Source organism: Stereum hirsutum (genome assembly GCF_000264905.1).
Source record: "Stereum hirsutum FP-91666 SS1 unplaced genomic scaffold STEHIscaffold_1, whole genome shotgun sequence".
NCBI lineage: Eukaryota > Fungi > Basidiomycota > Agaricomycetes > Russulales > Stereaceae > Stereum > Stereum hirsutum.
This window is the reverse complement of record NW_006763131.1, coordinates 2686374-2706767: the sequence shown is the minus strand read 5'-3', so window position 1 is coordinate 2706767 and position 20394 is coordinate 2686374. Positions and strand designations below refer to the sequence as shown.

Below are 20394 nucleotides of genomic sequence, written 5' to 3'. Positions count from 1 at the left end.
TTTTTCTTTGGAATTGATTTACTCCGTTGATACCATGTGTGGCGCCTGTGCGCCACCCGTTTACCCAATCCAGGCATGTCATCGCCACTTGAGAAATGCTTTGAGTGTCACCGCCAAAAGCCGTTGCCCTCAACTCTGATCAAAACCTCTTCGTGCCACTCTCGTTACGCCTCCATTATCAGCAGCCTTAATCCGCAACCGGGCACAAACAAACACACTGCTCACACACTCACGATCAACCACACATCATGGCCGATATACAGGCACTCCTCGCAGCACTGGACGTGTTCAGCAGAGCACCAGACAAGGCCTCGTTGGAAAAGGCCAACTCGTGGCTCCAAGACTTCCAGCACTCTGTAAATACTCTTTCGCCTGTGGCCCATCATCGACTACGACCTCTGACCCGCATCGATCCACTCGTTCTCCTAGCCTGAGGCATGGGCCACTTGCAATCTTCTTCTGCGCTCCCAGGAAGCGCCTCCTGCAGCTAAGCTCTTCGCAGCCCAGACGTTCAGGAGCAAGGTGCGTCCGGTTCTTTGCTGAATTTGCGCATGTGCGATTTACTGGTGCTTGTTACTCCCAGGTCACGTATGATCTCCATCAGGTCGAAGGCCCGCATTTGCTCGATCTGCGGGATACGCTGGTCGCGGCGCTGGAGCACTACCAGACGGGACCGAGGACCATCATCGTGCAGTTATGTCTTGCGATATCAGGGCTTGCGCTTCAGCTGCCGCAATGGGGGAACGCGGTCCAGGGCATGATCGAGCGATTTGGACAGAATCCGGCCACAGTGCCCATCCTTCTCCAGTTTTTGACTGTGTTGCCGGAGGAATTGAACACGAATACGAAGATACCGGTCACCGTGCGTATCCAATTTTATTATGCCACACGTTTGTCTGACACTGGTACAGGATCAAGAATACAGGGAGCGGGCGGCAGAGTTGTTGACCGCTAATGCGGACAGCGTTCTCGGTTTATTGTCGATGTATATTCAAGCACCTGGTATGTTGTTCCTATTTACAACATCTTTAAACTTCTCCTAAATCTGCTTTGTAAGGCGTCACGCATGCTGTCCAGAGCCAGATCTTCAATACCCTCAGGAGCTGGCTGGTCGCTGGCGAAATCACTACCATCGCACTCGCCAAAACTCCTCTCTTCAAGTTCTCCTTCGAGGCCTTAGCTTCTGAAGAGCTCTTCGACTCAGCGGTTGATGTTGTCTGTGACCTCATTCACGAGACTCAGGAGATCGACGATAATATGCCGGTCATCGAGCAGATCGTACCCTTGGTCATCGCCCTACGTGCAGGTCTTCCAACAGCCAAGGACGATCCCGAGAAGACAAGAGGTTATGTTCGCATCTTCACCGAGGCCGGAGAAACCTACCGTCTCTTGATTCTGCAGCACACCGAAACGTTCTATCCCATCGTCGAGACCATCATCGAATTCTCCGCCTATCCCGACCTCGATATAGTGCCCATCACGTTCCCCTTCTGGATGCGATTGGCCCAAAGCATCGGAAAGCGCTCTACGGTTTCGCCGCTCTTTTACGACGCGTACAAAGCTTTGATGACCATCGTTATCGGGCACCTCCACTTCCCGGCGGACGCACATACATTGTCTGCCCAGGAGATGGACGCTTTCAGGGCGTTCAGACATGTCATGGGCGATACGCTTAAGGACTGCTGCTACGTCCTCGGTACAGAGCCTTGCCTTATGGCCACGCTAGAGTTGATCACAAAGTCCTTGGCGAAAGGCCCGAACGCGACCTGGCAGGAAATCGAAGCACCTCTCTTCTCTATCAGGTCCATGGGCGCCGAAGTAGACCCTCTAGACGAGAAAGCCGTACCGAAAATCATGGATCTTATACCTAATCTCCCTCAGCACCCTCGCGTGCGGTACGCGGCTCTCCTCATCATCTCAAGGTATAGCGAATGGATCAATATGCACCCGGAATACATCCCTACGTGTTTGAGCTATGCGTCTGCTGGATTCGAGGATACCGATGTCGAGGTGTGTGGCGCGGCTGGGCAGGCTTTGAAGTACCTTTGCCAAGATTGCAAGCGGGTATGTTCTTTCTTGACTGTAAATATAAACAACCGGTTCTGACTTCTGGTTATTCTAGCACCTTGTCACTTTCCTCCCGCAGCTTCATACGTTCCTCGTGGGTCCTGGCGCGAAGCTGACCCAAGAGGACAAAATCATGGTGTATGAGGCCATCGCGTATGTCATCTCAGCAATGCCCATGGAACAGGCCGCACAGTCTCTCCGGACATTTGCCATGGACATACTGGAAGCCGTCCATACCGTCACTAGCAAACCCACTCCTGCTACCAAGCAAGATCTGCTGGCACTCGGCGGTGAGTCATCATGTTTTTCAATGCAATCATAACATGTTCTAACTTTCTGATAGATGCCATGGCAAACCTCGAGGTTATGCTGCACGTCATTGGGTCGTTCGGCGATGAGTTGCCCGCAGCTTGTCTGAACACTTGTCGGGAGGCATGGACGATCTTCGACGCTTTCATCGCAAGATATGGATCAGACTACGAAAGCACAGAACATGTCACCCGCGTCCTTCGCCACGGTCTCACCTTATTTGGCCCCTCCGCTCTTAGTGTGGCACCGGCAGTACTAGCAAGAATGGCCACCGCTTTCGAAGCTACTGGGCTTCCCAGCTACCTTTGGATAGGTGGCAAGCTTCTCGGGCGGTTCGGAAATGAAGAAGATCCACTTCTTCGCGATTGTTTCCGGCAGCTCTTTGAACGATCGACGAACAAGGTCGTCGCCTTGCTACAAGAGAAGTCGCCAGAGGCCATACCAGATGGTGAGCATATTTCAGTGTACGCGCCTCGCTCATGTCTCTGATGTTTTTGTTGTGTTCAGTGCTAGAGGACTATCTGCAGTTACTGCTGCAGATGACCGACTATGCCCCTGATGTCCTGTTCGAATCGTCCGCTTTCCCTGTAGCCTTCAAAGTCACTCTGGCCGCCCTCTCTCTAATCCATTCCGATGTCATCTTCGCCGCTCTCAACTTCCTTCGAATAGTGATGACGCACGACTGCCTCATTCCCCACGCTCTTTCTGCCACTCCTCCGAAATTTCCCATATATGCCGCTGCCATCCGCCAGGTCGTCGACAAGGAAGGCTTCGACCTCGTTGGATTACTCCTGACTGGTCTTGTAGGGGATTTCCCGGAAGAGACATCTTCTTCGACGATCAGCATATTCCGAACGTTGGCGACCTTGTGGTCTGCGGAACTGCTCGCTTGGTGTCCCGCCGTTCTGCAGCGATTGCCCTCGAGCAGCGCTCCTGACCAGGCAAAGACACAGTTCATGAAGGATTTGTCAGAGTACGTCTCGTCCGTCCGTCTTCTCTCTCTTTCATACCATCTAATCATTGTTCGTCTTCCAGCGCCATCACCGCAGGCGAGTACGACAAAGTGAAGTATGCGGTCATAGGTCTTCATCGCGCTTCGCGGAAAACGCGTGAGAGGCGGAGAGTGAGCGCCTTGGACCGCTGAGAAGGGTGGACGGGATTACGGAATCGAAGACAGTAGCTTGTGTTTAACATCTATACGCACGAAGGAGCCCCGTGTACCGTTATGCATCTATGTACACTGTATGTAGCAGCGCTTTGTTGTAGAAGAACGAAAAGGACGGAAGACCGCCAAGTTGCGTGTTGAATCAGTTGATTATGTAAAGAATGCCGGTTCCTGTTTGCGCCGACCCGCGTTCCGTTGCTCTTCAAGTAGACCTCAACTCCCTATTATACCTCAACCACCTCTCCTTCCAAAATGCTTCGTCGTGTCCCTCACTCGTTCGCGACCAGCGGTGAGCTTTTAGAGTTCGTCTTGTCATGTTTTTTCCGCTCATGTTTTGGAGTGGGTTGGGTCAGCTGGACGCCGGGCATTCTCGCAGTCGGTCTCGAGAAGGAGCTATGATGATACCATCCGGAATCTACTCATTCACAAGGACACCAGGGTCCTCTGCCAGGGCTTCACTGGCAAGACTGTACGATCCCACTCTACCCGACCATCCAGGCTCTAAGCTCAATTTTCTCTCTCGAATAGGGCACGTTCCACGTAAAGGAGGCGTTGGCATATGGCACTAACATGGTCGGTGGTGTCTCCCCGAAGAAGGCCGGTCAAACACATTTGGGCCTTCCTGTCTTCGGTTCGGTGAAGGAGGTGCGTCTGTCGTTTGTTGGGTTCATTCTGCACAGAGTTTCAACGGTGTATGATTGTTTTGCAGGCCGTTCGCGAGACTCACCCCGACGCGACTGTCCTCTACGTTCCTCCTCCCTCCGCCGCAGATGCCATCATCGAAGCCATTGAGAACGAGATTGGTCTCATTGTGTGTATCACCGAGGGTATACCCCAGGCCGACGAGATCCGCGTATGTTCTCCACCTTCGTATACTGTCTCGCAGACCGCCCGAAGTCTTATACAAGGCGCATCGAATGTGTTATAGGTCGTCAACGCGCTCAAGAGCCAGTCCAAGTCCCGTCTCGTGGGCCCCAACTGTCCCGGTATCATCAACCCATTGGGTTGCAAGATGGGTATTCAGCCAGGCCACATCCACAAACCGGGTAAAATCGGTAAGCACATTGCGCATTCACTTTTGCCTCTCGAAACGGTTGACGAACGTGTTCTGCGTCGGGCCACACAGGTATTGTCTCGCGCTCTGGAACTTTGACCTACGAGGCCGTCGCACAGACGACCGATGTTGGCCTCGGTCAGACTCTTTGCGTCGGTATTGGTGGAGATCCCTTCCCTGGTACCCAGCACGTAGACGTCGTGAAGGTTTTCCTCGAGGATGATGCCACGGAAGGTACAATATATTTCTCTTCGTCCTCCCTTTTTTTCTATCTGCGTGGACATTAATATCTCGCTTTACAGGTATCGTTATCATCGGAGAGATTGGTGGTTCGATGGAGGAGGAAGCCGCTGACTATCTCCGCCTGCACAACGCCACACGCGCGAAGCCCAAGCCCGTCGTTGGCTTCATCGCTGGCCGTACCGCTCCCCCTGGTCGTCGTATGGGTCACGCGGGTGCCATCATCTCTGGTGGCAAGGGTGCCGCTTCTGACAAGGTGGCGGCCCTTGAGGCGGCTGGCGTGATTGTCACTGACAGCCCAGCAAAGATCGGTCTCTCTATGCTCCAGGTACGTCTTGCGCTCTCCTCTCATCTTTCACGGAGTGCTTACCCGGATTGTCACAGGCCATGAAATCCGCTGGTCTTGCGTAGGGGCGGGGTTCTTGTTTAAATCGTAGTTTTAGCTTGTTGCCACACACGTTCGCGTCCGTTACGTAATAGATCTCCTCATCCATCCAAATCCATACTGGCGAGAAATTCAAAGCAGACTTGAGTGCATACATACACATACACCATAACAAGCCCCGATGTCAGATTACACGCCCTCCCCAACGTTCCACGAAGCGGCGTCTTACCTTTCCAAAGCCTCTTCTCTATCACAAACATCAAATGCACTCAAACTGGAGGTCCTCGAGCCGTCCCCTCTGTTGACTTTCCGGCACCTACATTGACCAAACCCGCCCCGTGCACATCTGCACATATTCTTTGCATCATTCTAGCTCTATGGCCTCTTCAAGGTCCTCACCATCTCTCCGACACCTATCGGTTCAAGACCCTCGTTCTTCGACATGACGGCTCGCGCGAAGTGGGACGCTTGGGCTCAGATGGCGAAGGATTACGAGGGCAGAGTGGAGGGTGCGGAAACGCGGTATTTGGAGATTGCGAGGGGTCTGGGGTGGAAGGAAGGAGCTCCTCTACTGTCGTCCGAATCATCTGCTGGCGAGGATGCGGACGGTCGGGGAGGTGGGACGGGGATGGGGATGGGGGTGTCGGTGAGCGTGCTTTCGGCGCCTGCTCTGGAGGCGGACGAGGCTGGGACACTGCATGGGCTGGTCGTAGAGAATGATTTGGATGCGTTGTCGGCACTTATCGAGGCGAATCCTACTATTGATTTGAATGCGAAAGACGAATATGTATGTCTAGTCTCGCTGCGTTGCGCCCCGTTGACTGAATCCATATTTCGCGATGCAGGGATATACCCCGCTTCATCTCGCATGCGACAGAGGCAACGTCGCGATAGCCCATTTACTACTACAGCACGGCGTGGACCAAAGCATACAGGTCTGCCTGCGCATTATAGAAGTCACCGAAGGATACTGACATTCGTGACACAGGATCCAGATGAGTTTACTGCAAAAGAACTAGCCAACGTTGCTGGCCACGACGAGATTGCTGCGCTGCTAAGTTAGAAAGTGGGGGGCCCTGAAACTACGCTTGGGTCTGCGGCTGTTGAGATAGTTCGTCTGTATGAATATGTGATTATAGATGTATGTCATGCAGTGGTGAACCGGCTGGACATCTGAACCGTACGCCCTCCTGAAGTGTCAACATATCCTCGGACAAGGACCACACTCTAAAGCAAACACCAGTGCCCCCGCCCATCTAATCTCCCCTGCATCTCCCGGTATGCACTGGGGAAGAAGACTGTCGCACAGAGTGATGTTATGATGCAGCCGTCGAAGATTCGGGTGTGGGATGTGGTGAAGGCATTGTATACGGCGGTGAAGGTATTGAAGAGCCAGGCCCAGTAGCTTTTGGATGCCACTTCGAATCTGGCGGAATGATTCCTCCCTACAGCCGCAACAAATGCAAACAATCGGTCCTCAGCTCATCCCACAAACTCTCGACGCGAACAATTGCATATACACTGAACAGTACGCACCTTCTCCAGCAATCGCACCGCAGATTTACTTGGTTCCGCGCCCGCAATCTCCAACCAATACTTTATCCTATCCACACTCCAATCCACCTGCTTGTGCGTCGCACCGTCTCGTACGTGGGGGTTGTAGACGGCGAGCGTCTCGATGGGTTTTGCGTTGCGGGCTTTGGTGCCGTGAATGGCGACGAGATGGAGAATGCGGTTATTGCGTTTGCCGTGCATGGCGAAGCGGATACGGACGACCATCGTGAAGATTGTGAGTGGGGGTTTTCACTGTAGTTGTTTACAGTAAAGACGAAGAGGACGTGGGGAAGCACCACTGCAGGCCAAACGCGCGAAGAGGAAATCTCGTCAGCACGTGAACGTCGCGTCGAATGTGGCCCCATTGCGATGTGTGGCGCAAGTATGAACCTCGTTCCTTCTTTCGCCGTTACTAGACTCTGGCTCTGTGCGTCTCTTGATTTACTTAAGGAACAATTTCGCTTTCATACTTAGCGCTCGTTGAGCTTGACGGTTCCAATCTTTGGACCTCGACGTCTCTGCTAAATCTCTGCTTCCTTGAAGCTCACCTCTGAGGACTCCGAGCTACCAACACTCTCAACGGTCAGTGCATTCAACAAAGGCTAAGCACTTTTTGGATCCGAAACTTGACATTGCTGCAATTAAGGCCGCGTTCCGTCTCCCTCCCTTCCTTCCTTGGGACGCTGCGCCACTAAGCCTTCAAGCCTCAGCCTTCAAGCTTCCTTCTTTCCTGGGTCTTACTATCCCCTTCGCTCCACACGCCTCGAACCACCTATCACCGCGGCCACGTTTCAAAATAAGCGAAAATGTCACGGTGGTTCTGCTCGGGGTTCTGCTCGGGGTCCAAGTCTAATCGTAAAACAGGACGAGATTCTGACGTGCGGCAATAGACCGGAAAGCCCATAACTTAGAATCTAGATGACCGGGAGCCTGGTGCCACAAAGCCTACTGACAGGTCCCACTCACAGCGCTCCTCGGACCAGGACAGACCAGGACGGTCATGGAGATTCAAACACGGAACCTCGTCTCGTCGGGCCTGTTGCGATGTTGTTTCGTGTATCATAGGCAGGAAAGCGAGTAGGGAGTACTATCCGACGCGACGCGTAAAGCTAAGGTATCGGGTCCACAGAAAACGAAAAGAAAAAGAAAGAAAAGCCAGTCGAAGCGAAGTCATAAGAGAGAAAAGCGAACGCGAACACCGATTCAGAGGCAAGAGACAGAGCGAGGGGAGAGAAGAGCATAGTAGGAAAACTAACTGAGAAAGCAACTTCGAACTTGGAGAGCTTGAGACCCGGTCGGGGGGGAGGGAAGCATTCCTGACCTAACCTAACCTAAGAATACAGCGGATTCATCATCATTACTTTAATACAACAACAGTATTAGACTCGAAGCAGGGAACCGGGATGTCGAACAGCCGTGGCAAGCCAGGTCGTAAGAAGAATTCGGGGGGGGGGGCGGGAGAGGAGAAGAAGGCGAAGAGAACACGAAAGAAAGACCTGAAACTGAAAGCGGGAAGTCCATAATTCCATAGGCATATGTACATATTTACATCAAACAGGAAGGTTCAAAAAGAAAAAGAAAAAGCAAAAGAAAAAAAGGATTAGCTGACCGACCGAGCGCAGCGAAAAACAAAACAAAAAGGGGTGCGAAAAGGAGGACCGAAAACACGTCCATCCCACCAATCGAACAACGCCACCACCAGCACCACCAAAACGCCACCATCACACCAGCGACATGGCACTTACTACTACTACTACTACTACTACCAGATTTGAGGCGCTGGCGGCAGATAATCCGTAGGCAGCAGGAACGCATCCATCCCGTTCTGCGTGAACGAGTTGCCGCCCAAAGTCTGATCAGACAACCACACCGGCAACTGCTCGCTCGCGGTGGTTTCGAAGCCTTGCCAGATATAGTCCGCGTTCGGAGGATACTGCAGCTGTTGCTGGACACCTGGAACATACTGCTGCTGCTGCTGTTGTTGTTGTTGTGGTGGTGGTGGGAGTTGCTGGTGTTGGTGCGGATGTTGTTGGTGTGGCGTGTGGAGAGGATGTTGAGGGTGTCCTCCGCCTTGCGACATCGGGCTATCATAAGAAGGCGAAGGCGGGACGTGGCCCTGGCTGACGACTTGACTTGTTGACAGGTTAGACGGTCCAGCGGCGGCTTGGGAATAGTACTGATCTCGGGCCATTTTGGGTGATCGGGAAGTCGAGGTTTGGCGCCTCGTCAGCCTCTTAAGCATCAGTTGGAGGGTGAGAGCGTAACGTCTCCCGGGTACTGTATACATCGGTTAATCGATAGCACGTAGGAGTTTGATGGAAAGAAAGACTAACTTTCTGACATCAGAGCGGAGAGTCGTTCAATCTGTAATCTCGTTTGTTGCATATCGCAGTCGTTAGGGCTTTAAGAGATCCACGTCAGCAAACCAGTTAGTGAATCATGGAGAACTACACTCACAACAATCGTGCAAGTCGTAAAAGGAAGGAAGCAGTGAATGTCGCCGTGACATGGGTATAGTGCACGGCTAGAGATTCACAGTCAGAATTAAATCATTCGTAAAGCAACCAGCCAAGTTTATCACTAACCATATTTCATGCCTTCCCTGTAAGACGGTGAATTCACCGTGATATCTAAACCTTGCCGAGCTATATGTATGGAGCGTATGGCCAATTCTCTTTGCGCAGGAGGCATATTCTGTACGTCTTCCGGACCATCAATACCTCTAAGAGCAGAGGCGTTATGGTACAGTTCTGCGTGTATGTGCTGAATCTGTAGACTCTGGCGATAGAAGGCTGTAAAGAGTCAAATTAGCATTATAAGAGGAGTTGGATATTAATATGACCTTACCAGCATCCTCGTATTTCTGAGAGAAAGCCTGATCCCAGGTCTGGTACCAATTCACGAACTCGGCGTCCGCAGTACGGAGGACCTCGAAAGTCCGGTCGTCGACTGGCCCAGTGGTATTGTTGGACAACGAGTTGTTCACACGCTCCCGGATGGCCATGAGCTCGACCGTCGAGACCAGACGCATGTCGTCCTCAATGGACAGGGGGTGGCGAAGAAGGAGACGACATTTCCATATACTCTCGTCATCCTTCAAGACGGCGGGCCGTCCAGAACCGTAGGACATTCTAGAAAAAAGTAAATCCGTGAGAAAAGGCTGCTTCGAGTCGATCCACTTCCTGACGCCATGGGACTTACTGATGCTCGAAGAGATAGAGGCAGAACCAGGTCCTGGTATAGACAACGAGTTCCCTGTCCTCGGGACTATCAGTAGCTTTGTTTGCTTCCACTCTCCTGAGGAGCTTCGGCCAAGCTTGATGCAAAGCTAGATTGCCAAAAATATGAAAACCTTGATTCCCCACGGTTCACACGCGTGAGCGATTGTGACTTACACAGTTCCAAAGCCATCCTCACAGCGTGGCCTCCACTCAACCATGGACTGTCTGACCACCCCGATACAAGGACTGCAGAGCGTCAGCAACAGGTTAGCACAGGACGATGGCGGGGAACGTACTCATGGCTTGAATAGCCTCCACTCGCAGAACAGGGGCGAAGAGCGTGGCACAAGCCATAGCCTGTACTTCTTGCAAGCATTTCATGTAGACGTCACCGGGTTTGCCTATATGACGAATGGTGTGAGCAGTTGACAGCACACAGGGTCAGTTCCACGTACCGCCTCCATCTCGTACTCTCGCCGCTACCATACAGATTGTGGAGACCGCAAATGGTGAACGCTGGTGCAATGCATCGAAGGTATCCACAGCGGGATCGAAGATGGGCAGGAATGTAGAACAGCCGTGGTAGAATCTACGATGGACGATACGGCGTGAGAGCGAGGGAGATTTAGAGATGAACTGCCTGCGACTTACAGCTTGAAGAGATCGCGGGCGTCGCCCTCACTGATGACGCCCTTGGTCACCACTATCGCACAAACAGTCAGTACGCAAAAGTCGCATCAAGAAATGTAGTTACAAACCATCGGGGAATGTTGGTCCTCGCACAACCTTGTGATGAACCTTTCTCCGTTTTGTGGGCCGGCGCTGTGGATCGCCGTCGGGCGTTCTCGCGCGACTTGGTGGCTCGCTGATCCCGTCATTCTCCTGAGATAGTCGCACAATAATCAGGACGGGGTTGTCGAACAATTAGATACATGTCTAAATCACATGACACGTACCTTGGCGGCTCTCTGAGCAGCAACATCAGCCAGACCGCGCAGAACCTCCCAAGGCGCTACCAGCCCGGAAGCCGGTAGCTCACCATCATCCTCCTCAACTTCGGATGACTCGGCACTAGTCCCAACGGAAGTCGATAGGGTGCGCTTGGAACCAGAATTGGCAGACTCATTTCCCAAACTATGGTGGTGTTGCTGTGAAGGATCAGCGTACGGGTGCCTCATGCCAGAGGGAGGCCCCATGGGTTCCCCGTATGCAGGAGGCAGCATAGGAGGATGGAAATTCGGGGGAATGTTTCCTTGAGCATATTGATTGTGACCTGGAGTGAACTGGGAGGGATGCATTTCGAGAGACGGAGTTGGGCTGTGATGGTAGGGTTGGCTACTGGATACAGGGGTCATCATGGATCGTACGCCGCCAGAGTGAGTAGAATGCATCGGATTGCTAGTTTCAACCATGAGCGGAGCGCGAACGGTGGAAATCGAGGAGGCAGGAGATCCGGCTTGCATGCTCGGGGATGCATGCATGTACGGCTGACTGATGACGGAGGGTGAACGCGGGACCGATGCACCTCTGAGCTGGGTCGCAATTTCTGTGAGCGTATGTTGTATGTTGAGTTGGGAGCGCCTTATTTCTGCGACATGGGCCTCGAGACTGCGAATACGTCTGAAGACGGAGAGAGACTTGAGTAAGCCGATGTAGAATGATTTATAAACTGTGTGAACGCACTCTAGGCCGGCTTCGCCAGTTAAGGACGCCTCCCTGGACGGCTTCTCAAACAAGCACTCGAGTCCAGCATGTCTGCAGCGCCTACATGGAGGATTGTCCGCGCCTTCACATCTCATCTTCTGCTTTCTACAAGCATTCTACATTCCGTGCGATGATCAGCGTCATACCTCCACTAAAAACAAAAGATACCTACGCAGGCACCTGTAGGTAGAATAAAAGAGGTCAAATCTAGGTTGATAGTGGGTACAATGGTGGCGCAACGTACGCGGAACACGATTGAGAGTCCTAGTAGGGGGCTTGATGTCTGGTTTACTTGCACTGAGGTTCTTGCTGGAGTCGCCGTCCTCCATTTTGGCAAGGCCGTTGCGTGAGTCGTGATTGCCGTTAGGTATATCCATTCACAGAAAAGAAAAGAAAGGTAGAGAGAAGGGGCGGAGGGGCGGCCGTGGAGGGGGACGGCGGGAGAGGAGTTGGTGGTGGGAGAGAGAGACGAAAGGAGAGCGCGAATAGCCTCCGCTGAGCCCCGATCGAGCATCCGGCGCTAGCATCTCGCGGCACCGGCCTCTCAACCATTTCCTTCTCTGAACAATTCCACAACATACGCCAACCCCATCCGGGCCCTGCTATCGCCCTCGCCTCCAAATTATGCGACTTGTATCGAGGTTTTCCGCTACTCGTCCACTTCAACGACGCATCGTCCGAACGCACTCGCCTAACCCGCATCGAGTAGGTTCACACCAACCAGGGGTCCTGATGCTGTACGTACACCGTCGTGATGACGGTCGTTCGATTGGCTTTTGCTGTCCACCGGAATTCAATGTACCCCGGGCCACATTTTCTTTCGACCACTCTTCATGCCATCTCAACTTGTTTTTGTCCTATATCAACGTGAAGTGACGTATAAGTCGACAATTATCTGGCGACCGCAGTCATTGTCAAAAGTCGTCCCTGGACGCGTAGACAATAACTTGACTTGAGGCACAATTCAAAGCGCTGCCATTTTGTGGCGTTTTCCTGAGTGGCCCCCATCGCCGTTATCTTAAGTAAGAGCGGTCAGTCACATCAGTAACAAACTGTCACGGTTGTCGATATCGACGCGACTGCGTCGCGTCACCGCCCAAGTCCTGCCCTCACACGACCACTCACTCAGCTTTCGACAAAACTAGAATTAAGTCAGTCCTACTTGTACTCTGACCATCCCTGCTGTGTTCTCATGTGTCTTCTAGCTTATCCAATAACAAGTCATAGCCATGTTGATGTCTATGATATTCCACGTCCTCAGGTATTTGCTACGTCTCACTTCTTCTATCTCGGACATTGACTCTTATGCGGCACTTCACAGCGCATGGTTCGCTTTCTTCCTGCCGTCGTACTCCACCTTCAAGGCCCTCAAGCATAGGCCCCTGTCTGAGCCGGATCTCACACACTGGGCTACCTACTGGACCGTGATGGGCATGTTTGTCGCGATCGAATACGTGGCCGAATGGGTTGTCAGCTGGTATGTTTAAATCCGTTGATGTAGCGAATAGCGAGTGGCTGAACGCTGTGCAGGATCCCCTTCTACTGGGAAATCAAGACAGTAAGATCACGCCATCGTCATATCATTCCATGATAGCCAGACATGGTCCTGACACTTCTTCCCGTCCAGCTCTTCCTCCTCTACTGCTCTCTTCCCCAGTTCCAGGTTAGCTCATTGACACCTTGTCTATATTCCTCACACTGCCTTACTAATTATAACAATCACAGGGTTCCAGCTACATCTTCCAGACCTACCTCGAGCCGTTCTTCACCCAAAATGAGGCTCGAATTGACGCCACCATCGCCTCCGCCCAAACGGAGTCTCTCACCTTCCTACGCAAGCACCTAGCGAACCTTATGGAGATCGTCTTCTCCCTCCTCAACAAGACGCCCATCGCTTCGAAGCGCTCCAGCGCCTCCCCGCAGAACGGATACTCCGCTCCCGCCCCCGCGACTCCCCCGCTGAACCGCGAACCGTCCACTGGTAGCGCCTCTGGCTATAATCTCGACCAGTGATTGGTCGGCAGAGGCTGGCCCCTTGAAAAATTTATGGGCCCGGGGATAGTGCTGCTTATTGCTTAGTTATATTTGGTCGCTTTCGCATTCTTTTTGCTGCTGTGGTTCGATGTTTCCGTGCTTCGCGGCGGTTCATACATACATGGACATAGACCAAATTCTGTATAGAACGGACTTTTCGCAACCCAACTTCCATCCATCCATTGTCCTATCATCATCCGTCAGTCATTCTTCACCCGTTGCTATACGAACAATTACAAAACAGAAAACCACAGAATAAATTACAGTAGTACCGCAGTCCAGAATAGAACAGTCCATCACAAACCACATCAGAAACTTCACAGATATGTAAGTGCCCAGCACCACGTATCTCACCAAGCAACTGCGTCCGCCAGGCGCCCACAACAACCGCCGCACATACTCACGAGCCCACCCGATGCCGCTTGAACGCCGCTTCGACATCGGCCGCACTATACTCCAAAGCAACGCCCGTATTCGCATAACACTGCGAAATCCGCTTATTAAACACCTCCGTGATCCTCAACAGCTCTTCCTCGCACGCCTTCCAAACACCCACCATGACCGTCCCGGGCACGATCCCGCTGCTCTGCTCCGTCGTCGCCTTCTCTTCGGCCTCGTCGAAGTGCTTCTCGACACGCTTGAAGAGCGCGTCGACTTGTTTGCGGATGTCTTTCGAGTTGTATTCTTTGACGATCTTTTTGAGCGAGGAGCGGTTGTAGCTGCTGTTGCTGGAGACTTCGGTGGGCGCGGTGGTTTTGAGGAGGCGTTCGACGCCGTCGAAGTAGTCCTGCGTTCGATAGATGGTAGAGATGAGTTCGAGTTTGTGGAGATGGAGATGGAGGGAGAATTGAAAGGGAGACTCACGATGATCTTGTAGAAAGGACGGCGGAGGACGATTTTGACGTAGGCGTTCAGGTTCTCGTCGTACAAATTCTCTGCACGTCTCGAGAATGCAATAACAGAGCCGATCTCCTGCTGTCGAATCTCGGCAACAAAGTAATGCATATTCTCTACACGAGAACACGATTCAGTAACACCGCCGAATCAGAGAGACTCAGGAAAGCTCACCGATGAGGATGACGTGATAGTTCAACTGCCCCTTATCCTCGCCCTCACCGTCCATCTTCGCCATCTGCTTAAGCGAATCAAACATCGTCTGCACGATCTTCTCATACGCCATATCGACGCTCTGTCGGACCTCGAGCGTGTCGGCGTTGATAAGCTGGCTTTCGACTCGGGAGACGTAGATGGGAAACGACTTGATGAAGGGTGCTACACCATTCCGTTTCTTGCTCGTTAGCTTCGTGTCTTCGACCGCTTTGATTTGACTGTTCTGTGAACGAAAAGGAAAGAAAAGTTATCAGTGGAATTCGAACAAAAATGAAACCGAAAGTAGACTCACCACATGACGGTCGAACAGGGCCTTCAATCGAGTCTGCTGCTTCTCTAGGAAGTTCATCACAAAAGTGTTTCCCCTCTCGTCCGCCTCGGATAAGAACCTATCCAGCACCGCCAGGATCCCGATAATCTGGCTACAAGAACAACCTCCATCCATCAACTCCTCGGAACAACCCAACAAACATGCCCAACAAGAAACTGAGACTGGGACTTACATATTATCTTTCGCCAGTGCAGCGTCAATCCAAGCCTTCATCTCCGCCGGCAAGAACCCAAAGATCAGATCCAACGCTCCACGGACGAGCTTCATCGTCGACTGGCTCAGCCCTGGTGCCCGAGACGCTTGTCGTCTGAAGTAGTTCTCCAAGCCCATGTAGTCCGCGAAAGTGAGCGAGGCCTCGTTGATCTGGAGAAAGTCGGCGATGAACTCCTGTTCGCGATAGACCTGGGGTGCGATTTGTTCGAGGACGCTACCAAAGGCCTAAGTGCATGATATGTCAGTCAGTCAGTCAGTCAGAGGATGGCGTAGACGGCCGGGGAAGGGAAGTGCTCACCTCAGAGGCTGGCATGTCGCCGTCTGGAGCTTTGTCCTTGTCTTTTCTGTCGAGCGGAGAGCGAACGATGGTCCCTGCACGGCGAAGACCACTCGGTTGACCAGCTTTCTGCGCAGTACCGCCCGATAGCAGAAATGCTATCCAATAGATGTTAGCGCAAACGCGATACCAGTTCCTGCTCAAAACACTCACCTTGATCACCTTCCTCTTCCAGACCTTTCTTGACAGCGGCACCGTACAGCGAAAGGAGGGCGCTGATCTGTGTTCTGTGGAGCTGACTGGATGCTGAGAAGTAGTCCTAGAGATCCATGAGTATCGTATGATCCCTTGCGAACCGGACCAAAGGAGCACATACAGCACATAGTCGAGCATAGGCACCCTCGTCCATCTCTTTGAGGTACAGAATCAATCCGCTGTAACGCCCGAGGTAATTCTCCATTTCCTTGCGATCGAGCAAAGTAAACCGGCCACGTCCGCGGGCTACACCCTCGTTTTCACCCAAGAGCATCTTCGACTGAAGTTCAAAGTTATTAGTGGGTCTACGCTCGCGTTGAGGACAACGTCTGTGACAAACCTGTGCGGTGAACATGATCGACAAGTAATCGTTCAGCCGTTTGCAGAACTGCGCGTTGTGTGTGCGATACTCGTCCAGTCGTTCCATCGTCGCGGCCATATCTATCGGAAGACAAACCGTCAAAGGGTGCCGATACTCGATTGTGATGTTTCTAACCTGTGTCTCGCCCAGCTTGAAGGGCCTTATAGAGTTCAGTCAAAGCTTCTTCGAGTCGCTGAATACCCCTCGGCTCCGATAAAGATTCTTGTGTGAGCGTGATCAGGGCATCGCGGTCAACTTGTACGGTTTGCTATAGACAGGCCGCTTTCAGAACATCAAGACACTGTCCTTAGAGGAGAAAACTCACCAGAAGCTGCTCCAATTCGTTCAAAAGAGCGCGTTGGTTTTGTGTTTGTACTTGCAAACCTCGGTTCTGTGACTGAATAAACGAGATATCGTCGTTTACGGCCTAGTTTCCGTACGTCAATTCAAACTCACTCTAGGTAAGCACACGTCCAAAAAAAGCCTTACATTCAGATGAATCTTGTAAGATGAGATCGAGCTCTCCATGTTATCCAACTCCGCTATCGCCTCGTCCATATACTTGAGAACAAGGCCTACTCGGTCGTCCGATTCGATGAAGGAATGAATGTTCGCCTGGAAATGAGGGTAAGTCGTTTCCGAGCATGAAGAGCGACAGCCATCATGCTTACCTTCTCAAGCGCCATGAGCTCATCCAACAATCGAGCCTCGATCTGATCCACTGCGCCCCTCGTCCTCTTACGTCCAATGATATCGTCGCTCGCCCACTCATAACCCTCTAACATCTCCTCGACGCTGGCCATCGTCGCCTGCGTGCTCTCTTCCTCACCACCATCCGCTTCTGGGTCTTCTGACACGAGACGGTCGAGCGCTGCTTGATTTGGTGGATCGAAGAACGAAACTCGAGCGTTATGGTCTCGCCGTTGTTGTTGTTGTTGTTGTGGCGCAGGACTAGGGCCACGACTGGGACCACGAGAGGGCACCGTTCTGCCGTTTACTGCAGGAGATACAGAACGTGTCGTTGGAGTCCGTGAAGCTACGGAGGGCACAAGGGAGGTTGCTGATGCTGATGCATCGAAGGATGGTCGTGAGGATAGTAGGTTCGGGTTGGCGTCTGGTGAAGATCTCATGGAGGATGTGAATGTCGAGACCGATGAATGAGTCGGCATTGCACTCGGGGGGGCATTGATGGCAGGGTAACCATTCGATGTCACGGACTCTCGGGTGGAGGACCCAGCATTCGACGGTCGACGTGCTCTTGATGGACGGGGCGTTCCTGATTGAGCCTGGGATGAAGGCGTGGGTACCCGGGGTGGGGGTACGCTTTCAGCTGGAGAGGCCGCCCGAGAGGGTTGGGGCGAGGGTCTGCGACGTGATTGAGATGCTGCTCTACTTCGACCTGTTGATGACGTAGAGTTTGGGATACCGTCGTATCCGTTTCGGTCTAGTGAGGAGTTGGAAGGTCTGGGTTCTCGTTGACTCTGGTAAGAACCTGGCGCACGAGAAGATGTCGGGGTTGTAGGTACTTGAGCGCTCCGTCCTGAGTCGACCTGTCGCACGACTGAATGCCGGAGGTGAGCTGCGGCGATATGACGAGCATCGGCTCAAGGTGAACTCACCTGGACGTTCCGGCATGCCCGATAATTGTAAAGCAGCTCCATTACTCACGTTACGGAATAGATCCACCAATGCCCAGAGAAACTGGACTTGGTCCTTCGGGTTTTCCGTTTGCCACCTATAACTCCTGCCGAGCGTAATGTTGAAGACTGTAGGCTAGTGTACGCCAAGTGTCAGTAAATTGAGCCCAGTGGTTCGACAAAAGAAACGCACAGAGAGTACTTCGAGACCGCGAAGTTCAAGTAGCCTCCACGTCTTGCCCACCGAGAACGACCCATTCGAGTTCAGCTTGGATTTGTGGATGAAGCCGCTTCCATTACTGGCCTCTACAACACAGTTCCATTCCGTTCAATGCATAAAGACGACAAGTCATAGTCTGACATACGAGCGAGCAAGATATACCGATGCTTGAGCTCTCCTGCCTCGGGTCCCGCATCCTCCCATACCTTTACATGGGAAATGTAACTCTCCTCCGAGCCACCACTAGCATTTCTCCTCGAGAAAACGGAGTCGATTATGGCCTGCTTGATGTCAACGGGTGCAGCCATGGAAACTGGCAACGATGTAGGTCAACTAGTCCAAAGTGGTATGTACACGGCCCTTGCGCCGCGTGCGAGTAAAATATTGAAGGGTATAGATCGGGAACCAAGTGAAGTAAAGTAGCTTCCGAATCGAGTGGAAACGATCTCGGATCTGAGCGCGTTTGTTGTGGTTTGTTGTCCAACGGCTTCGTACCTGAAACCCCTGTTACGCCCAACCATTTTGCAATTGCCATCCTGGGTCCTCAAAAATATTGGATCGCTATGCGATATGGGTGGCCCGTCAAGCAATGTTCTACACGTCGGTTACACAGCAGTATGAAGTAGTAGTATGGTCTATTCACAGCTCAGTCGTCGCTCTGTGCCAAAGGCTCATAAGCATCAGCTTCTGGCCGCCCTCTTCCAACTCTCAACCAGCCGAACAGTCCACCTCCACCTGATGATCGCGCTACTTGCCCATTAGCCAGGACCTGGTACTTTCTCCCTCGCCATTCGACCTCATTCCCCACAACCGCCGTCAGCCATATCGGGAAAGCCATTAACTCTCGTGCAGCCCATGCTGCGAGGAATGGCCATCGTTTCGATGATGGAAGGGGATAACCGGCCAAGGAAGCATAGACGTCTAGGTCCACGAAGATCCATGCAACGTAGTGGAGAGGTAGGAATAGCCATGGCGGTATGCCGAAGAGGTAGCGGAAGCTTGCAGAGGCGATGATGCTCAACATGAATGTCTCCGTGAGCGGCTCCGTCATCGTAGCGGCGAGCGTCATGTGTTTTCGTACGCGAATCCACCGCACCCTTCGCCATACATAATCGGAGAGTGTCATGTTCCCGATAGCATTGTGGGCCACGTCGCATGAAAGGTCGTGGCGAAGATCTAGCTCGTGCCACAATGCACCCGCGATCATGTTGTCCTCAGCAAGGAAGCGACCGAACGCGAGCAGTCCGCGCGTATGAGGCTGTCCATCGTCCACCGTCTTGGATATCGGTTTAAGCGTGCCATCGACTCGCTCGAGGTCCGAACGACGGTAGAGGTTAGATTTGCCCATGACACAAGAGTCGACGGCGAGGGTATTGATGGCGATGTACATCTTCGCATGATTCGTGTTGAGAAATGCTTCCTCTATGCGTGAGCCCAGAGTCGGCTGGTGAGCAAAGGCGAAGGGGACGTGGTGTACGAGGGCTATTCGACGGCGAGAAGGGGTGGGTGAAGGTGAAGGAGGATGAAGAATGTCGACGGCACGAGCAAGGGTTCCTGGAGCGACAGTGACGTTGGAGTCAAGAACCCATAGGATGTCGTGCTTGGCTTCGCGGTACGGACGAATGAGGTTGTTGACCTTGGGGTTGATACCGACATTCTCATCGCCTACATAAGTAAGACATCATTATCTCTGCCGAACGACAGGTGATGCGTACCTATGATGACCCTAGCATTCACGTTCGGATACTTTGCTAACAAGTCCCGAACGACAGGCAGAGCCTGATCATTTTCGTCTGCGACTGATAGTATGATTTCGTAGTTATTATATTCCTGGAGGAACGCAGACTCCAGGTTTTCGTACAGGTTCGTGTCCAAGCCTCGAAGAGGGCGTAGGATGGAAACGCCAGGGGCAGAGGATGCAGGAGCTGTTGACGTAGGTGAGCGTGGACGTAGTCTGTATCGCTTTCGACTGTACACTCAACAAGAGGTGAGAAGTCAGAAAGGATGTTACACTTTGAATAGACGTACGCCGCGATACATCCCACCAGACCCATACCCCAAATCACCGCATACCAAACGGTCCCTGCGATAGACAACACTAAGGGCGCAGTTATCCGATGCTCTCCACCAATTTCGTCCACAGCCATAGCGCGACCTCCTTCGTAAACAGAGAAAATGATTATAGATGAGCAGAGTGGATGACGCTGAACATTGAGAGCTGAGGAAATCTCGGGTAAGGCCCAGTTCTCGGGTCGCC

At 52.5% G+C, this 20394-nt stretch overlaps 8 protein-coding genes across 8 annotated transcripts; 4 read left to right on the top strand and 4 right to left on the bottom strand.

The window, feature by feature from the left end:
* Positions 1 to 211: 211 nt before the first annotated feature.
* STEHIDRAFT_71480 (ARM repeat-containing protein) lies at positions 212 to 3668 on the top strand. Its single transcript, XM_007298117.1, has 9 exons — positions 212 to 356; positions 430 to 522; positions 584 to 862; positions 912 to 1002; positions 1058 to 2064; positions 2123 to 2357; positions 2411 to 2824; positions 2884 to 3349; positions 3412 to 3668. The coding sequence occupies exons 1-9, from the start codon at positions 249 to 251 to the stop codon at positions 3518 to 3520; spliced, it is 2802 nt and encodes a 933-aa protein (XP_007298179.1). The 5' UTR covers positions 212 to 248; the 3' UTR covers positions 3521 to 3668.
* A 96-nt stretch (positions 3669 to 3764) lies between these two features.
* Positions 3765 to 5393, top strand: STEHIDRAFT_143915 (succinate-CoA ligase). Its single transcript, XM_007298896.1, has 8 exons — positions 3765 to 3830; positions 3895 to 4010; positions 4070 to 4186; positions 4251 to 4394; positions 4470 to 4596; positions 4668 to 4829; positions 4898 to 5163; positions 5220 to 5393. Exons 1-8 carry the CDS (start codon positions 3794 to 3796, stop codon positions 5244 to 5246), a joined length of 996 nt encoding a protein of 331 aa, XP_007298958.1. The 5' UTR covers positions 3765 to 3793; the 3' UTR covers positions 5247 to 5393.
* Positions 5394 to 5401: 8 nt separating this feature from the next.
* On the top strand, positions 5402 to 6283 carry STEHIDRAFT_164839 (ankyrin; the record flags this gene model as incomplete). Its single annotated transcript, XM_007298895.1, has 4 exons — positions 5402 to 5500; positions 5594 to 6007; positions 6066 to 6155; positions 6209 to 6283. 4 exons carry the CDS (start codon positions 5402 to 5404, stop codon positions 6281 to 6283), a joined length of 678 nt encoding a protein of 225 aa, XP_007298957.1.
* Positions 6284 to 6293: 10 nt separating this feature from the next.
* Positions 6294 to 7059, bottom strand: STEHIDRAFT_164838 (uncharacterized protein). Its single transcript, XM_007298894.1, has 2 exons — positions 6757 to 7059; positions 6294 to 6665 (listed from the first exon to the last, which is right to left on the bottom strand). Exons 1-2 carry the CDS (start codon positions 6997 to 6999, stop codon positions 6537 to 6539), a joined length of 372 nt encoding a protein of 123 aa, XP_007298956.1. The 5' UTR covers positions 7000 to 7059; the 3' UTR covers positions 6294 to 6536.
* Positions 7060 to 8536: 1477 nt separating this feature from the next.
* Positions 8537 to 12028, bottom strand: STEHIDRAFT_151902 (uncharacterized protein; the record flags this gene model as incomplete). Its single annotated transcript, XM_007298893.1, has 15 exons — positions 8537 to 9051; positions 9108 to 9175; positions 9232 to 9298; positions 9360 to 9566; positions 9622 to 9905; positions 9976 to 10102; positions 10170 to 10241; positions 10292 to 10396; positions 10451 to 10584; positions 10647 to 10698; positions 10754 to 10877; positions 10952 to 11615; positions 11679 to 11815; positions 11872 to 11879; positions 11944 to 12028. The coding sequence occupies 15 exons, from the start codon at positions 12026 to 12028 to the stop codon at positions 8537 to 8539; spliced, it is 2649 nt and encodes an 882-aa protein (XP_007298955.1).
* A 906-nt stretch (positions 12029 to 12934) lies between these two features.
* Positions 12935 to 13712, top strand: STEHIDRAFT_151901 (uncharacterized protein; the record flags this gene model as incomplete). The annotated part of the gene is made up of 5 exons (XM_007298892.1): positions 12935 to 12960; positions 13021 to 13176; positions 13230 to 13257; positions 13327 to 13362; positions 13425 to 13712. 5 exons carry the CDS (start codon positions 12935 to 12937, stop codon positions 13710 to 13712), a joined length of 534 nt encoding a protein of 177 aa, XP_007298954.1.
* A 421-nt stretch (positions 13713 to 14133) lies between these two features.
* STEHIDRAFT_151900 (exocyst complex component sec3 subunit) lies at positions 14134 to 18445 on the bottom strand (the record flags this gene model as incomplete). The annotated part of the gene is made up of 16 exons (XM_007298891.1): positions 14134 to 14520; positions 14598 to 14743; positions 14802 to 15066; positions 15136 to 15265; positions 15347 to 15612; positions 15686 to 15822; positions 15878 to 15983; positions 16041 to 16199; positions 16260 to 16360; positions 16416 to 16548; positions 16606 to 16707; positions 16770 to 16895; positions 16952 to 17841; positions 17900 to 18053; positions 18111 to 18223; positions 18283 to 18445. The coding sequence occupies 16 exons, from the start codon at positions 18443 to 18445 to the stop codon at positions 14134 to 14136; spliced, it is 3378 nt and encodes a 1125-aa protein (XP_007298953.1).
* A 264-nt stretch (positions 18446 to 18709) lies between these two features.
* Positions 18710 to 20387, bottom strand: STEHIDRAFT_117576 (glycosyltransferase family 21 protein). Its single transcript, XM_007298890.1, has 3 exons — positions 20166 to 20387; positions 19853 to 20106; positions 18710 to 19802 (listed from the first exon to the last, which is right to left on the bottom strand). The coding sequence occupies exons 1-3, from the start codon at positions 20282 to 20284 to the stop codon at positions 18784 to 18786; spliced, it is 1392 nt and encodes a 463-aa protein (XP_007298952.1). The 5' UTR covers positions 20285 to 20387; the 3' UTR covers positions 18710 to 18783.
* Between the last annotated feature and the right edge of the window lie 7 nt (positions 20388 to 20394).

Excerpts from the sequence above, each read along its gene's own strand:
- STEHIDRAFT_71480 (XM_007298117.1), top strand. The coding sequence starts at position 249 with ATGGCCGATATACAGGCACTCCTCGCAGCACTGGACGTGTTCAGCAGA. Across the intron at positions 523-583 it reads CCCAGACGTTCAGGAGCAAG|GTCACGTATGATCTCCATCA; the intron begins GTGCGTCCGGTT and ends TGTTACTCCCAG. Across the intron at positions 2,358-2,410 it reads AGATCTGCTGGCACTCGGCG|ATGCCATGGCAAACCTCGAG; the intron begins GTGAGTCATCAT and ends ACTTTCTGATAG.
- STEHIDRAFT_164838 (XM_007298894.1), bottom strand. The coding sequence starts at position 6,999 with ATGGTCGTCCGTATCCGCTTCGCCATGCACGGCAAACGCAATAACCGC. Across the intron at positions 6,666-6,756 it reads CGGTGCGATTGCTGGAGAAG|GGAGGAATCATTCCGCCAGA; the intron begins GTGCGTACTGTT and ends TTGCGGCTGTAG.
- STEHIDRAFT_143915 (XM_007298896.1), top strand. The coding sequence starts at position 3,794 with ATGCTTCGTCGTGTCCCTCACTCGTTCGCGACCAGCG. Across the intron at positions 3,831-3,894 it reads TCACTCGTTCGCGACCAGCG|CTGGACGCCGGGCATTCTCG; the intron begins GTGAGCTTTTAG and ends GGGTTGGGTCAG. Across the intron at positions 4,597-4,667 it reads CCACAAACCGGGTAAAATCG|GTATTGTCTCGCGCTCTGGA; the intron begins GTAAGCACATTG and ends CGGGCCACACAG.
- STEHIDRAFT_117576 (XM_007298890.1), bottom strand. The coding sequence starts at position 20,284 with ATGGCTGTGGACGAAATTGGTGGAGAGCATCGGATAACTGCGCCCTTA. Across the intron at positions 20,107-20,165 it reads CTGGTGGGATGTATCGCGGC|TCGAAAGCGATACAGACTAC; the intron begins GTACGTCTATTC and ends TTGAGTGTACAG. Across the intron at positions 19,803-19,852 it reads GAATGCTAGGGTCATCATAG|GCGATGAGAATGTCGGTATC; the intron begins GTACGCATCACC and ends TTACTTATGTAG.